The following is a 16,908-nucleotide window of genomic DNA, read 5'->3' on the forward strand; positions in this document are numbered from 1 at the left end:
CCAGCACTGCCTGGCCGGGTCAGGGGGCCACACTTGGGCAGCCGCGTGAAAGGGGGGCCCTCAATAGCACTCGAGGACCCTCCGCGGACCAGAGCCTTCGTGTCCCGGGACATCGGAGATGCTGGTTTCACAGACGACCACCAAGGCCGGGAGGAAAACCTCGTCTGGCGTGGACCCCGGCCAGCTCTCTCTCCCCCAGACATCCCAGGGGGTGAGCAGTGCAGATCAGATGGGGTCCCGTTTCCAAGGCCAGAGCCACCCCCCACCCTGCCACGATGCGGGCAACAGAGGCAGCGGCCTGCCCCAGGGTGGCCCAGGCAGCGCCGTCCGGCCCTCCCCCGCCCCTCCCCCGGGCGGCCTCCCGATTCCTAACTTAATTTATTTTGACATCCTCGAAGCCGTTTGACCTCCTTACGGAGTCACGTGGTGCTTAAAACTCATTATCCCCCCATTGCAACAGGAAGTTAATTAAACCCTTCACAGAGCTGGTGTTGATGAATGTCAACGTGGGCCCCGCCGGCTGCCGGCAGCTCCAGGACCTCTGGCGGACCCGTGGCGGGGCGGGGGGCGGGGAGCGAGCAAGGCCCGGCCCAGGCAGGGGCCACAAATGGAGCCTGGGTCCCCCTTCCTCCAACGCAGCCACCAGCGGCCACTCTGGAACAGCGTGTGTGGGTTCCCTCGGGAGGAAGCTGGCTCAGCCGCTTACCTGTTGCACGGCCTCGGGCAAGTGGCTTCACTTCTCTGAGCCTCAGTTTACTCTTCTGGCAAATGGGAATTCTAACGGTCCCTCCTTCAGAAAGCTGTCACGAGCAGGCTGTGCGCTGACCCGTGTGTCACTCCTGTCCCTGCTGGTGTCAGACGATGGGGCTCCAGGTGCCACAGAAGAGAGGCCGGGCCCTGCCAGCTGGAACAGAGAGGAGGGCGTCACCTTGTCGGGGAGAGGTTAGGGGCTTCCCTGAGGGAGGGTGCCCCCGGCAGCAGGAACAGCTTGTGTGAGGGCCCCGGGGCCACAGGACACCTGGACCCCCACCAAGGAGGTTCAGAAAAGAAGGTAGAACGGGGAAAGGGCAGAACCTGAGATTATCACAGATGGCTTCTGGGAAGGTCCCGCTGGCTTCAGTCTGCAGGGGGGGCAGCGGTGGCCGTGGGGACCAGCGGGGTAGCGATGGCAGTGGTGACGGGTGGTAGGGGCCCGAAGCAGGGTGGGGTGATGGCACTGTATCGGGGTGCATCTCAGAGCTGTAAGGAGGTGAAATCGCAGACACTGGGAGGCAGTAACACAGAAAGGGGGCCCCCTCTGGCCTGGCCTCCTGACACACCCCCAGTCTGCTCTAGCCCCGAGCTTGCCCCAACCTCTACACCTGTTCTTTCCTTAGCTGAGGAAGCCCTTTTCCCATCACTCTTTCCTGAGCATCCTCTTCCTCCTTCAAGGGCCACCTTAAGTTTCTAGAACATTCTGTGGCTCCCTTGGTCATAGCCCGAAAACCAGTGCAGGGCCTGGTACGTGGAAGCTCCTTCCCCACCCCCAGCAGCTGCCCAGCCTGGGGCAGCCCTCCTCGTGGGGAGGCGGCACAGAACATGGCCACAGACAGCCAGCCCACAGTGCGATCAAGGCCAGAGGAGCCCCGAGGGGTCACACCCCCACCCCCACCTACGTAGGAGGAAACCAAGGACCCGACTGATTAAGGACCTGGTCAGGGTCACACCCTCCAAAATGGCAGAGGCGGGACTTGGACCCAGTTCTCCCTGCTCCCAGGCCAGGGTTAAGAACTTGGGCTCTGGAGTATGGCTGCCTGGGGTTACATCATCTGAGCCGCAGGACCGCTCGGACCCTCAGTGTCTTCCTCACCCCCACGACAGCCCACCCGGTGCTTGAAAGCAGGTCTTATGTATTCCAGGCCCAGCCCTGCCAGTTTCTGCCAGGGCGACCTGACGTCCTAACCTCCAGAGCACAGCGCCAGTGTGTCGTGAGAGAATACAAACCAGCCAAGAGTAGGGCTCACAAAGGTGGGGCGGACGGTGGTGATGACATCGCCCTTAGAGCAGGCACCCAGGTCAAAGCCATGCCCAGGAGGCCTCCAGGGAGTCTTGGGACCCCAGCAGGCAGCTGCCAGAAAGCTCAGATCCAGTGAGCCGGGACAACCAGGCAGCCCAGCTCCACATCGGGCATCGACAGCCCTGCACTCCGGCTGAACACAGCCCTGTCTTCTCCACCAATGGCGACGTGAGCCCTGGCCATCCGTGCGGACTTGCAGGGGCAGGTGGAGACAGGTGCACAAGGGGCAGTCCGTGGGGAATGGAGGCGGCCGGGTGGGCTTAGCCTGGACACCCTCAGCAACCCCGCACTGCTCCTCCTCTCTCACCTGATCAGGGACCCCTGCAAAGCCACGCGCGTCGATGTCACCTTCTCCAGACAGCCACCCTGGATTCCCCAGGCTCCTACTGTGAACTCACACAGGCCTTCCTCTGACAGCATTTCTGGTTCCTCTTTCCTCAGCATGTGGCCATTATCGACAGACTTCCCCTGAGGGTGTGGGACCTGCGCAGGCGAGGTCCTATGGCATCGCCACTGGTCCCCGCAGGCTGCAGACTGTCTCCCCGTCTCCGTACGGTGGGGTAATGACCTCCCCCTCCCCCCCACAGGACAGCAGGAAGGAGCAAGGTATAGAAGGAAGGTGCTGGGGAAACAGCTCTGGCCTGGGGCAGGACTGTCATGGCCTCATGGGCGTGTGCGCTTGGTTTAATGCTCTAATTTGGCTGCCCTGAGATTCCTAACTTTTAAACGAGAAGCTCTACGTGTTCACGCATACCCCAAAATGGTAGTCGGTCCTAGTCAGCGGGCTCTGTTTCTGACCCACCTCTGCCTCTAAGTCACTGGGAAATTCGGACGTGTCCTTCCTCTCGAGGGCCTCGGGTTTTTAAACTGTATATGAGGAACAAGTAGCGAAGCACTGCCTGTCTTCCCTGCACCCCAAATCCCACTGACCGGTCCCACCCTCTTTCTTCCGCTGACCTTCGCAATCTTCCACCACACACACCTCCAGCCATCGCAGCAGCGCCAGCCCGGGGCTTGGGGCCTCAAGGCCAGCCCTGGTGCCAGCCCGCAGCCCCGCTTCGAGGAAGCCCCCTCCCGCCCCACCCCCAGGTCCCCACCCTGTAAAGAGGCCCTCCTTTGGGGATGATGGCAAGGCCCACGGAAAGCTCGCACCGGTGGGAGCCCTGAGCGAACGAGCCAACCGTGGGCCCCCCCCCCCCACAGAGAGGGTCCAAGCACCAGGCCGCTGCAGGAAGGCTGCACCCACTGGCCCAGGGCGGGGAGCGGGAAGAGCTGGTGAGCCGTGTCTCTTGGCCTTCTGGCCTCAGTGTGCCCATCTGTCCAGTGGTGGACATGTGGTCCCGGGGGGGACCTCAGCCTCCTGACTGCGAGGCTGCCCAGCAGCCACTCTCCTGCCCAGAGGCCCCTGGAGAGCAGTGGTGGTGCCAGAGAGAGTGCCCAGGCCCCAGGGGCAGCCCTTCTCTTCCATGGGCCAGGGGCATAGATAACAGGAGTGTCTCACAGGCAGAGCACACGGCACAAGGCCAGCCTCTGCAGGTGACCGTTGTGATAATCATCTGGACAGGCACCCAGGTGTCTTCTTTGCAAAGGTCTTCTGGTCAGCCCCTGGGCCCTGCTCTCCCCCCTATTTCTTCTGAATGAGGGGCCCAGGGAGCAGGTACCAAATGCAGGCCGAGAATATTAAAAGAACACAATTCAGCTTGGGGACACAGCTCTTAATGCTCTGGGACTTGAGCTGCACCGGAAAAGGGGGTGGGGGGTGGGGGCCTCTGGGATCCCATGAACATATCCCCAAAGACATGAGAGTCGGTCTCCATTTCCAGGGCTAGAACACACAGTACTGACTCTGTCCCAGGCCGGGAGGGGACGCAGGTGCCGGCTCAGCCCACGGAGGGGCCTCCTCCCCGGCCCCTCAGCAGGGGCGCCCTGGGGAGGAGCGGGCTGCTGCAGGGGGAGCAGGGACAGGCGGCCGGCTTCCACACCCTCCCGGATTTACAATCGGACCGGAGCCCAGGGGAGGAGGGCCCGGAGGTCCCCACACTTCATCTGGACGGCGGACCCCAGGGATGCTTCTTCCACCGCAGGCTCGGACGGAAGCCCCCACCCGGCCACAGCGGACTCCACACCCCAAATGTGGCTCAAGACACAGTGGGGCGTCGAGGCCTAGGGCTTCCTGACCCGGCCCTTGCTGCCCGCACCCCTCAGGCGGGGGGCGGGGCGAGTCGTCGAGCCCAGGGGTCCTGGGCGGGGCCGGGGGGCTGGGGGCGGAGCCACGGGAAACCTGGGGCGGAGCGAGGGGGCGAGCAGAGCCGGGTCGGGCCGGGCTTGGGGGGAGGAGCTACGCCCTAGGGGCGTGTCCAGAGAGGCCCGAAGCTCGGCCTGACGCGGAGCCGCGGGGCGGCGGGACCGAAAGGTCGCTGAATCAGAGCCAGGCCTGGGGACAAAGCTGCGGGACTGAAGGAGGAGCTAAGGAAGCCAGAGGTCCACCCGGGGGCGGGGCCAGGTGGGGCGGGGCCGGCGCGGCGGGGGCGGGGCCGGCTGGACCGCAGGGAACCAGGATCCGCCCGGGGGAGGGGCCGGCGCGGCGGGGCGGAGGCGGGGCCGTGGCGGCGGAGGCGGGGCCGTGGCGGCGGGGGCGGGGCCGGGCTGCAGGGAATTTGGATCCGCCCGGGGAAGGGGCTGGCGCGGCGGGGGGCGGAGCCGGCGCGGCGGGGGCGGGGCCGGAGGCGAGGCGCCGGGGACGCGCAGGCCCCGCCCCCGCCGCGCCGGCCCGCCCGCCCGCCGGGAGCGCCCCGGCCGAGGCCGCCCGGTTCGCCGCGCGCTGCCCGCAGGTTCCATTGAGAAAAGCCGAGCGGCGGCGGCGGCGGCGGCGGCGGCGGCGGCGTCTGCGCGGGAGCCGAGGAGCTGGCAACAGTCCGCCGCCCGCCGCCCCCGGCGGTCGGCGCGCCCGCAGCGCAGGGCCTTGCCTCCGGCCTCCGCAGCGGCTCCGGGCCGGGCGCGGCGGGCTGGGGCGCGGGCCGGGACGGCCGCGGAGCCCGGGGGCCGGGGGCATGAGCCGCCCCGCGGCCCCGCCGCGCCCCCGCCGCCCGCCGCCGCCCGCCAGGGGCTAGAGGCGGCCGCCGGGAGGGCGCGCGGCGCCGGAGACATGTCCAGGAGGAAACAGAGCAACCCCCGGCAGATCAAGCGTGAGTCAAACTTTGCCCGCCGGCCCCCGACCCCCGCCGGCCCCCGCCGGCCCGCCCCCACACGCCCGGCCCGGCTCTGCCCGCGACCTTCACCCCGCGCCGCGCCCCCCGCGCTGTGCGCCCCGCGCGCGGTAATCTAATCGCCGGCGGGCCGGGCCCCCGCGTCTCGTTTCAGGGACCGGGGGTCGGGCCGGGAGGAGCGTCCGCCCGGAGGGCCGCGAGCGGGGCGGCTGGGGGCGCGGCCAGCTCGCGTCCTGCCCCTCCCCCGCATCCCTGAGATGGTGCGGCGATAAGGCGGCCCCGATCTGGGCTCAGATAAAGTTTAAAATATTCCATTCTGCAAGTCCCATCCTGATAAGATCGCTCTGTCGGGACGGGCTGAAATTGTGATCTTATCTCGCCGCGCGGTTGACTCTCCCAGGCTTTGTATCTAGAGGGAGAAACAGGGAGACCTGGGAGGGAGAGGGGGCACCCGGGCCGCGTGGAAATGCATGGCTGAGTGGTGGAGACCGGCCCGCTCCCACCACCTCTTCTGCTGGCCCTAGAGCCGCGTGGCTGGGGATGGGGGGCCGGTGCAGCCACCGCAGCCCGTGCGCTCGGTTCCAGCCGCGCAGACCCCCGCGCCCTGTCGCTGGGGTCTCGAACTCGACCCTTCCCTGCCCAGGGACAGCCTCCTGGAGGTCCGACCTTACTCTCTGTCCCGGCCAATGCCGCACGTGCAGCAAGCAGGCAACCCCCCCCCCCCACACACACACACACGCACCCCGCTCATCCGAGGGGGCTCTCCTACTACCCCAAGTCAGGAAAGGGGGGCTTCCAGAGACTAGGCCCCAGGTCACCGTCGCCTCCGCTTGCGTCCCATGTTTCTCGCCCATCCTGCCCGCGGTCCGCTCCCCAGGGGCACGGCGCGGTCTAAGTCCTTACTGCCAAAGCCCCGTGATAAAAGCAGCGCCGCGCGCTCTGGGCCACTCGCAAGGAGCGAGAGCGTGAGCACACAGGAAGCGCCGCTCCCCACCTCACGCCAAGAACTTCGCGCCTTCGCTGCCAGGGCCTGGGCACGAGATTTCCTCCGGGGGTCGCGTCTCCCAGGCCAGATGGGAAGCGAAGAGGGGGGCCCAGCCCTCTGCCCAGCCTCAGGCGCCCAGGCATGCCACTCTGTCCACATGACCACGGCCACCTGGATCCCGTGTGCGCGCGCCTGGGGAAGTGTCCACCCCTCAGGTCCTAGAAAGGGGCCACGCAAGCATAAATCTGGGTTCCCGTAACCCACTCCCCCAGTGTGCAAGCGGGACCTGTTTTCTGAAAGTCGCCTTCTATCAAGTCGACTTAAGTATTAAAACCACCCACGGGTCCCCGATCTGCGCTGATTCTCTGGTTTCTTTTTCCCCTCCTCCCCTGTGCGCCTCTGTTGGGTCTGTTCTCGTGTGTGCGTGTGTGTATGTGTTTCAGCGTGATGAGAAATACAGATAGCGCGGGCAGGAGATCTCAGGCTGGGAACCGATCGACAGCGCCGATAAGGCCTCGAGCAGGGCGAGCGCCGGGGCCCAGCTGGGTCGGCCAAGGGTGCGCCTTGGGGACTGGGACCAGATCGGGCGCGCAGGCGAGCCCCCCTCCCCTCCCCGTCCGCCGCTCACCCTCCGCGCGGCCAGGATCCGTGCAGGAGTGGGGGCACAGCAGGCGGGCTGGGCACCCTCCCTGCAGACCCCCCGCAGCCCCCACCCCGGGCGCCTCCTCCCTCTGGCAGATCTTGGCGAGTTAAGATGCGAGCGCTGATTGTCACCAAGCGGCGGCGCCCGCCCGCCCGCTCGCCCTCTGCCCGCGGCTGTGCGTGCGGCCCTCGCAGCTGTGCGCCCGCCGCGCTGGCCTCACCTGAGACCAGGCCGCGGGTGTGGAGGGGGAGGGGACCGGGCGCTGCGCGCCACCGCCCCCCGCGCCCTCACCAAGCCGGGGCGCAGCTGCCCGCGCCTCTGTGCGCCTTTTGTTCCGCGAGGAGATAGATGTGCCGCGCTGATAAGGCGCGCAACCGATGGCGGCGGTGATAGGCGCTTCCAGTTATTAACTTCAAACGTGGGAGCGGGGGGAGGGCGAGGCAGGAGAGCGGCCTTGGCCGGCCAGATGGCCGAGACGATAGGCTGGGGCCGAGCTGGCTGGAAGCGAGGGGCAGAGCCCAGCTCGGGACCCCCGGCCCGCCGAGCTGTCCTCCCGCCCGGGTCGATGTGAGCTCCGATAAGCGCAGGGCCGGCCGGCCGGATGGCGATCGCCAAGAGCGATAAGAGGCCTTATCTATGGCCACCAGGCCCGGCCGGGTTCGAGGCAACCACGGCGCGAGGGGGGGGGGGGTCTCGGCTGGGAGAGCGGCCCGGCCCAGAGCCGGGGCAGGGGGAGAGGGCGTCTGCTGCGGGTCGTCTGGGCGAGTTTTCTTCCCAAACATACTTAATTGCCAAGAAGTCGATCCTCCCCTGCGGGTGGTACAGTCCGTCAAAATGAAAGGAAAATGACTCTCGCTGGCCCGGAGCTCCGGGGCCCGGTGGGGGGGGGGGGGCACCCCGCCCGATTCCTATCAGATGGTGTGAGATAGCCAGAGGTGGGGTTTATCACCTCCAGGAGGGAGCGTGTTTTCCTCTCCACCGCGTTAGGGTTGCTGTGCGTTCCTGGCAAGTTTTAGATGTAGCCTGCTTGGAGTTTTATTGAAAAACACCGAGGTGGTTTCCATGGCCCAGGCTGTTTGCGGTGGGGGCAGGCCAGTGCGCTGGCGGTCTTTCTGAGCAGGCCCCCCTTGATTCAGCAGGTTTACTGAGCACTTGCTGTATGTGTGCACTGGGTCCCAGCCCTGTCTTAGGTGTGGGTGGGGGGGGTGGGGGATGGGCGTAAAGTAACAGGTACAGTCAGACACGTCCCAGAAGGGGGTACCTTCATCGAGGTCAGGAATAGGCCAGCCACAGAGGTGCCTCCAAGGGACAGTGGGCTGGCCTCAGTTTCTGAGCTCTGAAAAACGGGATGATTCCTGGCTGTTGGGGGGGAGGGGGGGGGGCGAAGGGCTCGGAGGCACAGGACCCCAGGGAAGGGATGCCTGTGTGAGGAGGTGAGAATGAGATAAGAAGGGTGGGGCCAGGCCTCGGTTTCCCCTCTCTTGAAAAATACAGACAGGAACAAGCCCCCAGGTCCGACTGGTGATGTCACTGCAGTGGGAGGGCCCTCAGGGACCACGGTCCTAGATACCAAGTGGAAACCCAGGCCAGCCAGGTGAGGGGCCTCCAGCGGAAGCTGGGGACTTGCCCCGTCTGCCCCGGCCCCAGCGGCCACTCTGTCTCCTGTGAGGGTGTTTTCACACATGCTTGGAGTTTGATTAAAGTTTTATTGGTGGCCACAGGATGACTAATTCACTCCGTGCTTCAGACTCACCCTCCGCTCTCTCCAGCAGCTCGACACCCACCTGTGGGGCCGCCAGTGCCTTCTGGTGAGGGCCGGTTCCGGGGGGGGCCTGGCTCGGGCCCAGTAGGGGGAGGGGGTGGTCTCCCCTAGAGTTTCCGTCGGCATGGGAGGATGGCACACACACAACATTGCACACCGTCCTCCCAGCTACGGGAGGCCCCTGGGAGCCTGCCTGGCTCGCAGGGGCCACCCTGCAAGGCCGCACCTCACTGGGAGGCACCTGGGAGGCGGGGCACCTGCTGGTCCTGGTGCACGGCCACTGTGGGCAGTTCACTTCCACGGCCTCCATGTCCCCTCTCTGAAAGACAGGTGTGACAGTGCCTGCCCTCCAGTTGTCAACAGGGACGTAAGTCCTGTCCTCCACTGGCCTCGGCCCCCTCCTCAGAGCCCTGGGGGCACGGGGACCCATCTGTGGTGAGCCGAGGGGATGAAGGGCTGAGACGGCCAGGAGGGCTTTGCTCATGGGCCCCCAGCCCCGAACCCAGACTTGAAAGGGCCTGGTGGTCCCTGGGGGCCAGCCATCACCCCTGAGGTTGGGTTCCCCCTGGCTCCAGATGGCTTAGTTTTCCTGCTGTCCTGGGCCTCAGGGAAAACGAGCAGTTCATTCCTGCATTGGACGGTGATAATCATATTGGCTAATACTTAGCTTCCTCTGTGCCTGGCCACACGTTACCTTAAAAGAGGTCCTATTCTTGTCAGCTTTACATCTGAGGACACTGAGCACAGATTGCTTAAGTTTCTCGCCCAAAACAATGGCGGAGCCAGAGTTGGGGTGCAGGCAGCCTGGCCCCAAGCTCCAAACCAGCCTGCCTGTGAGCATCACGCTGCTTTCCTCTTGCCGCTGTCCCCAGGCTTGTCCGGGTTCAGTCTCCACGCCTGTGAAATGGGCCTTTGGGAGGGGAGGCACGCCGGGGTCCCTCGCCAGCCTAGCCCTTGCCACATCTCCCGGGGCTTCCTTCCTGAGACCCTACTGCGCAGGGGTGGCCCCTGAGGAGACTTCAGCCAGCCCTGCCTGGGGGCCTGAGCTCTGGCCGAGTCCTGCCTGCCCAGCCAGCCCCTCCCTGGAGGTCACTGGGAGCCCAGCGTGGCACCAGCCCCGCCAGGGATTTAAATGGGTCAGTTGGGGAAGAAAGGAGGAGGGAATGTGATGCCATTAATTGTACCCCTTATCTCCTGTTTCTATGCCAACCAGACGTTCCTGGGGCTTGACGGACTCGTGAATAATACTCCCAGCCGGCCTATCTGCCATCGACGGGCCTCCTCCTGGAGGCAGCTGGTGCCCACTGATTGGTATCGCCAGGCCCAGAGACCCAGGCCTGGGCTCCTGCCCCCCCCGCCCCCGGGCCACCGTACCCCTGGAGCTGCCCCAGGGCCTCCGCTCCCATTTCACAGAGGGGGAAACTGAGGCCACAACCAGCTGTGCTCACTGAGCCTTGTCTACCACTCCCCACTCAACAGGAGTCGGGGGTGGGGGGCAGTGCCTGCAGAGGGAGTTGGCCTCCACATGTACCTCCTGACCGCCTGTGGGCCTCGGTGTCCTCAGCCGTCACAGAGGGAGGCACCCGGCCCATAGGTAAGGGCTTAGCTACCGTCAGGTTGCACTTCGTGTGTTCCTATGAGAAGGAGAGTCTCTGCGTGGGGACTGGGGGTGGCAGCTCCCAAGGCAGCCCCTCACCAGGGCCTGTGTGTCAGCTGAGGGGCTGGCTTCTTTCAGTCGCTTCTGGCCCCGGTGCCTTTGCACGGGCAGCTCAGATCTCTGCTGCCCAGGAGGAGGGACTGGGTCTGTCCTGTCCCCACATAGTGGGCTTTCCAGAACTCTGTCAGATAAATGACCTAATGGAGACATGGCATGAAATGGAGTGGGACTGTAAGCAAGGCCCGCCCGAGTGAGCCTCGGTCTACCCATCTGTAAAAACGGGGATGATGACATTGCCGGCCCCCGAGCACATCCATGAGAATCCGGGGGAGACTCGTGTCGTCTGAGATGGTGCCACTCTCGCATCACCTCCGCACAGCTCCCCCGCTGAGTGGCCTAGGCGAGTGTCTCTCTCGTTCCCAGTCCTGCGATTCTCATCTGTAGAATGGGTGTGACGCCGTCCCCACTCTCGTGGCTGTGCCCGGGCTCAAGCAGGGCTGGGCTACCGTGGGTGCTTGATGACAGCGGCACTCGGGGGGCACCTAGGCTGTTTGTTGCTGGATGACCTGTTGCCGTCACCGGCCCCTGGCTGCTCAGGGGCCACTAGGCAGGCTGTGGAGAGGCCCTTCCCTCCGGGACCTCAGGGCTTCCGTCCCCACTGTGTCCCCACACCAGGAGCAGAGGCTTTATGCTCTAGGCCTGGGCTGGCCTCAGGGCACCGGGCAGAAGGCCAGCCCTCATCACCCGAGTGGGAGGCCACTGCTTGGCCTTGAGTCCTGGCCTCACCGTGACCCTGTGGGCAAATGACTTCTCTCAGCCTCAGTTTCCCACTTTTGAAGCAAGAGCTCAAGAACGTACCTCCTTCCTCGGGCCTTTACGTGAGGTCTGTGAGGTCTCAAAAGCAAACTGTAAAGTGCTGTCCCAAGGTCATGTCCTCAGTGGATGTGGCAGGCCTGGGAGCTGCTGGTTGCATTACTGAGATTTTGCGAGAAGCCTGGGGACTGGACGCTTCACACGGAGCCCTGTGTCCGGCCCCCCTGCGCCTTCGGGTGTTAGTTTTTGAAGGGACTTGTGGGCAGGGGAGGTGGGGGGGCGAGGGGCCCAGTCACACCCTGGGCTGGGCGGGGCCCGGGCCCTCCTCAGTCCTCCTCTTGCCCAAGCATCTTACCTGCTCTTAGGCTCATTGTCATTATCGATTCACCGATCTTACAGATGAGAAAACTGAGGCCCTGGAGACTGTGACACCCTCGAGGCCACACGACAGGAGCTGGGTCTTTGGACCCCAGGGGTGGGCAGAGGCTTCTCTGGACAGTGCCTGCTCCGCTCCCCCAGGCCACCTGTTCCAGGACCCTTCCAGCCTAGCTCCCCCCTCCTCCTCCACCTTCCAAGGCCCCCTGTTTGGGAGAAGGCAGTGTCCCCGCTGGGTCAGGAATGTGACCTTGGGCCAGAGCTGGGTTAGGCCGATAAGCAAGCCCCTCCCCTCCACCCCCTCCTTTCTGCCTCCCCTGGACCGGAGGGTGTGGACGCTCAGAGCCTGGGTTTCTCTGGGTTTCACATGTGATTCTCCTCGATGCCTGCTAAGGTTGGGGTTCTCGACCCATCTGACACACAAAGAAATGCAGGACCAGAAAGGGCGGGTGGCTACAGCAGGGCCGTGCACGGCGCAACGAGCAGGAAGGATACAGACGGGGTCGAGAGGGTGGTCTGCTGCAGGCCTGCCATGGCTCCCAGGCGGGGGGCGGGGGGGGGGGCTGTGTCCTAGACCCCCGGAAGTGGCAGGCACAGCGCTTCCTGGAAGGAGGGGATGGCCACAGTGGGGGCTGCCACAGCCAGAATCCTGCAGGGCTGCAGGGCTAAACTCTGCAGGTGTACAGAAGTTACCCCGCCTTCCCGAGGCTCAGTCCTCACCTTTGCAAGATGGAGATGTCATGGGGATACCAGGCTGGGCTCTGAGGGCGCCCAGGCCCCCTGCAAGCTGTTGAGCCTCGGTTTCCCCCGTAAAATGGAACAGTGATGCCTACGGTGCGGGCGGGGTGGGGGCAGGTGGTGTAGCGGGTGCCGCCTGGGCCAGAGCTGGGGTGTCACTGGGGTTGCGTGACAGAATTCAAGTGAAGAGGACAGAGGGTCATCTCTCCCCTCCTCGGTCGCCCTAGGCCTGCTTCCTGCCCGTTCCTCTTGGTGTCTGACTCAAGCCCTGAGGCTTTCCTCATCTGCCCTGGGCGCTCGCACCTGTCACATTCTCCTGCCTCAATTTCCCTTTTTTCCATCAAGCCTCTGTGCTGCAAGTAAGACCCAGGAAAGGGGGCCTGGGGCCAGGTGGTCATGCCTCTGTCCTGCGGTGAGCCCTCCACTGGGGACAGGGCCTGGCAGGCAGTGGCAGACTCTTAGCCCCCAGGGAGGGCTCGGTGGGGGGAGTCTGGCTTTGGGTGCTTGGACGCTTGAGACCAAAGACAAGGCCTCTGCTCAGAGCTCAGAGCTTTGGGCAGCCACAGGACCTCGAGTGGCCTCCCACCATCCAAACCCAGCTTGTCTGCACCACTCCCCCCCCGCCCCCCCCCCCCCACCGGCTCATCCTGCCGTCCTGAGCGCTTAGGAAGCCCCTGCCGAGGGCCCAAAACTTAAAGACACTGGCTCCTGCCTTTCCTCCAGTAACTTCTGAGGGACGCTCAGTGACTAGCCCAGTGCACAGAAGGACACTGAGGCCTAGGGGGTTTACAGGTCAGACCCAGGGCTGCAGCTCGAGCTCGCCACCCTGGGGGAGGAGGAAGAGGATGGTTACAGTGGGGGTTTCCACAAGTTGAGCTCTCTTGGCTTCCCTGCCGGCCTGGCGGCACCCGTGCTCAGGTCCAGGAAACCGAGGCCTTCCTGTGGTTCCGGGCAGTGTCCAGCTGTGGTCACCAGGCTGTTTCTCACCGCTGTGTGACCTTGGGCGAGTCCCTTCCCCTCTCTGGGCCCAGGCGGTTGCTGCCCTGCACTCCAGCTGTGGGAGAGGGACCAGAGCCCCAACGGACCCAGTCGGTAGGGCAGTTCCCGGACCCAGGGGGTCAGATGGGGGCCCCATGCGGTGGGCGGTCCTCAGGGAGACTTGCTCCACCCCTCAGACGCTTCTCGTGAAGTGGGATCACTAAATCCTCGCGGGGTGGGAATGAGTGGGTTTGGGGTCCCTTCCTTTGGATGAACAGGGGTGTTCCACGCAGGGGCCAGGGTGCCCCACCCCCTGGGGTCTGTCCTGCAGGAGGCCCAAGGGCAGCGGGGAGACCCTTTACCATTTGAGGGGTGGATTGAGTATATGCCAGGCCACCGAGGGGCTGTGGAGCCAAGCCTCAGGTCAGGACCTGCAGGGACAGAGCCCAGCAGGATGTCCCCACCTGCTGATTTTGCCGCTGGGGTTAGGGCCTGGAAAAGGCCCCAGGGAGGTCGGGGGACCCTGCAGGCCACAAGGTGGGAGGGCATGGGGTTCACCTCCTACCCCCACCTGCCGTGCCTCCACACCCCCAGCCCTCTTTCACTTCATGGGCCTGGCACAGCTCAGGCGGGCCTGGGACCACTGTGACCCTGAGATGCCTTCCTGCCTCGGTTTCCCCTCCTGTACAGTATGCTCACGCCTGGCTCTTTCAAAACCAGACATTTTCCCAGAGCACAGAGGGAACCCCTACGCTCACTGTGGTGGCTCTGACGGTCAGGGGCAGGGGCACCCAGGCCCCCGGGGGCCCCAGCCAGGCCAGCTGTGCCCCTCTGCCTCTTGGCTGTGCCGGCCGAAGCCCCGTCCGCCCGGAACTGTCTCCCGTCCGGGCCTCTGGCGGGCGCGGGTTTCAGCTCCTGTGATAACTCGGAAAGTTGAACTGGCCCCATTACTGCGCTGAGATGGTTGGCGAGATACGGCCTTGATAATGGGGGAGATACGGCGTCTCCGTGGCCAATAGCCCAGCCTCCCCACCCATTAACATTCCCCACCAGCGATCCGTCCCTGCCGCCTATCTCCTCCGTTTCCACTCCTCCCGCAGATAAGAATGGAAATTCTGACTTCATAGCTCACTGATTAAAGTGTCTGGATTTCTTGATAATACACAGATAAATTATGTTTTTGAAAAAGAAGGTAGGGAGGAGGGTGGGGATGGTGGGGGCCCTGGAGGGGAGCCCTTGGCCGCCTCTCCCAGCCTCTCCCGGCCCCCGGGGCCCGCCTGCTCCTCCCAGGCCTCCCCAGGCCTCTGGACCGACAGTGTCCAGGGGCCCGGCCGGGGAGGGGAAGGCTCTGGTCTCCACTCACAAAAGCAGCAGGAGTCGTCCTGGGGGACGGAAGGGCACCCCTGGCCTGGGGCGTGAGCCTTTTTAGGGGAGATTTAAGGCACTCCGCCAGAGCAGGGGTCCGGACCTGCTGCCTGGGCTCAACTCTGGACACGCTGGCCTTAGTTTCAGCATGTGACAAATGGGCCTGCACTCCTCGAGAGGACGCAGCACCCGAGGGCAAGAATTTTGCCCGTTTGGGTGTCTGCTGACTCCCAGCACCCAGACCAGTACCTGGTCATACAGCTGGTGCCCAATAAATGTTGAGGGACCAAGTCGAGCTTCTCTTGCAGCTGGGGAGGCAGGGGGCTCCCGGCTCTCTCCCCCCACCATCCTCAGCCACCCTGCCTTCCTCAGCCCTCCAGCCCGCCTGCCACTTGTGACGGTCGGCACCCAGATGGGACTATGGTGCCATCTCCGCGTCTGTCTGGATAAAGCCGCCTCCTTCAGCTGATCCGAGATCCTTCGATGATGGTAGCGCGATTAGCAGCGATTAGGGCCCGCGTGTGGCTAATCCTCCCGCTGAGGGACAGGTGCGGCGGCCGCGTGGGGGCCAGGCACCCATGGAGCTGTGCGCACCCCCCACTGTGTGAGTGGGGACACCAAGGCCCTGGGGGCATGCCTGGGGCTCCCAGCAGGTGCAGGGCTGCTGGCCACTACCCCCCCCCCCCATCTCTGTATTTGTTTTTTAAGCAACTCCCAAGAAATGAGATTCTCTGTGATCCCAGAGACAGCAGGCGTGAGTGGGCAGTCAGCAACATTTCTGAGTGGTTCTAGGACCCCCCAGTTATAACAATCCTCATGGTGGTCTTTGTTAGGTAGCAGCCCCCTTTACTGAGTGCTTTCTGTATGCCAGGCCTGGGCTTGACCTCTGCTACCCTGTAGCATCCCAGCAGCCCTGGAAAGTTTACCTCTGATTTCGTTTCTTCTCTGAAGAGGACTCAAGTCTCAGAGAGGTTGAGCAACTCATCCAAGGTCACACAGCACAGTAGGGAGCAGTAGAGACTGACATAGCTTCCTGGCCAAGGTCTGGATCTCCATCACAGCTGAGGATCTGGGGGGTGTTTGTAGCCATAGTCCCGCCCCCCCTCCCCTAAAGGGTCTGCTCCCTCCATTTAGGGGAGAAAGGCCCAGGCACAGAGAGGGTGAGTGCGTGCTTGGAACCACACAGCCCTGCCTGAGATGACCAGATGACAAGGTGCCTCTACTCCTGCTTATCTCTGGGGGGTCATATCATCTGCCCCCAGAAAATAGGCTCCTTTGGTGATAAAATTGGTTTCTTTGTGTCTTTTGGGTTTTGGTTTGTTTCAATATTCTAAAGGAAGTCAGCTATTTCCAGTAAAATGGGTGCATATGTGGGGGAGGAGGATGAGCGTAGTGTGCAGTGACCAGGGTTCAAATTCTGCCTCCTGGGTCGGTAGCCTGGGCAAGTGACTTCATGTCCCTGGACCTCAGTTTCCTTGCCTGTGCAATGGGCATAATCTTAATTCTGGCCTCCTTAGCCTTTGAGGACAAAGGCAGGAGAGACGTGGGAGAGTGTCCCAGGCCCATGTGTAGCAGGGTCGGGGCGTGCCCTCCAGGGACATGTGCAGGGTTGAGGTCCCTGGGGCTGCCGAGCCCATACACCCTACGGGGAGCCTACCAGAATTCTCCCTGGACTGCTTTTGGTGAATAGCTCTGGGTACAGAGCACGGAGCCCCTGCCACACCGTGCTGTGTGTGGTTAGGTCTTTGGGAGTCTGGCTCCCAGAGCCAGAGGGAATACAGACGGGATGTGGGGGTCCAGGCTGCCCCCCTTTGCTGTGGCTCACAGGCACGGCTCTGTTTTGAGACTCGGTTTCTGCATCTGTAAAATGGGGCTGAAGATGTTCAGGTCCGCCCTGTAGGCCTGGTTGGGGGAGGCCTCCGGGTCCTGCCCAGCCTCGCCCACAGGGGCTCACAGGCCTTCTGGAGAGAGGGCTCCGCACCCAGTCTCCAGACCACTGGCCTCCAGGCCCCACCGCCCCGCCCCCCCCCCTTTGTCTGTCCCCTCTCTGGGCCTCCCCGCCCCCATCCGAGGCCCTTCCGTGGAGCAGCAAGGGCAGAGGCACAGCTGCTGCTGGTCCCTGCTGTGACCGCAGTCCCGGGACCCCCCACCCTTCCGGTCCGGGCACAGGCCAGGGCACAGGCCAGGGCTCCGCGTGCTGGACACAGCGGGAGGGACCTGAGCGAGGGAGGCCCCCACCCCTCAGTTCCCCGGCGTGGGGGGTGGGGGTGGGGTGTGTTCCACCCTGCCCCCCCCACCCAAGAAAGAAAGAAAAGGGAACTCTGATAAAG

The 16,908-nt window shown here is 64.2% G+C and overlaps 1 protein-coding gene across 1 annotated transcript in view; it reads left to right on the forward strand.

Annotated features, from left to right (window-relative positions):
* The first annotated feature begins 5,134 nt into the window (after window positions 1–5,134).
* Window positions 5,135–16,908, forward strand: part of ZFPM1 (zinc finger protein, FOG family member 1) — a 64,859-nt gene continuing 53,085 nt past the window's right edge. Inside the window, exon 1 of the mRNA XM_053906747.1 lies at window positions 5,135–5,241. Within this exon, the coding sequence (XP_053762722.1) occupies window positions 5,202–5,241 (40 nt within the window). The 5' untranslated portion in view covers window positions 5,135–5,201. The remainder of the gene's footprint in view (window positions 5,242–16,908) is intronic.

This window comes from Panthera pardus, unplaced genomic scaffold (assembly GCF_024362965.1).
Source record: "Panthera pardus isolate Hobbes unplaced genomic scaffold, ASM2436296v1 HiC_scaffold_19, whole genome shotgun sequence".
Classification (NCBI taxonomy): Eukaryota; Metazoa; Chordata; class Mammalia; order Carnivora; family Felidae; genus Panthera; species Panthera pardus.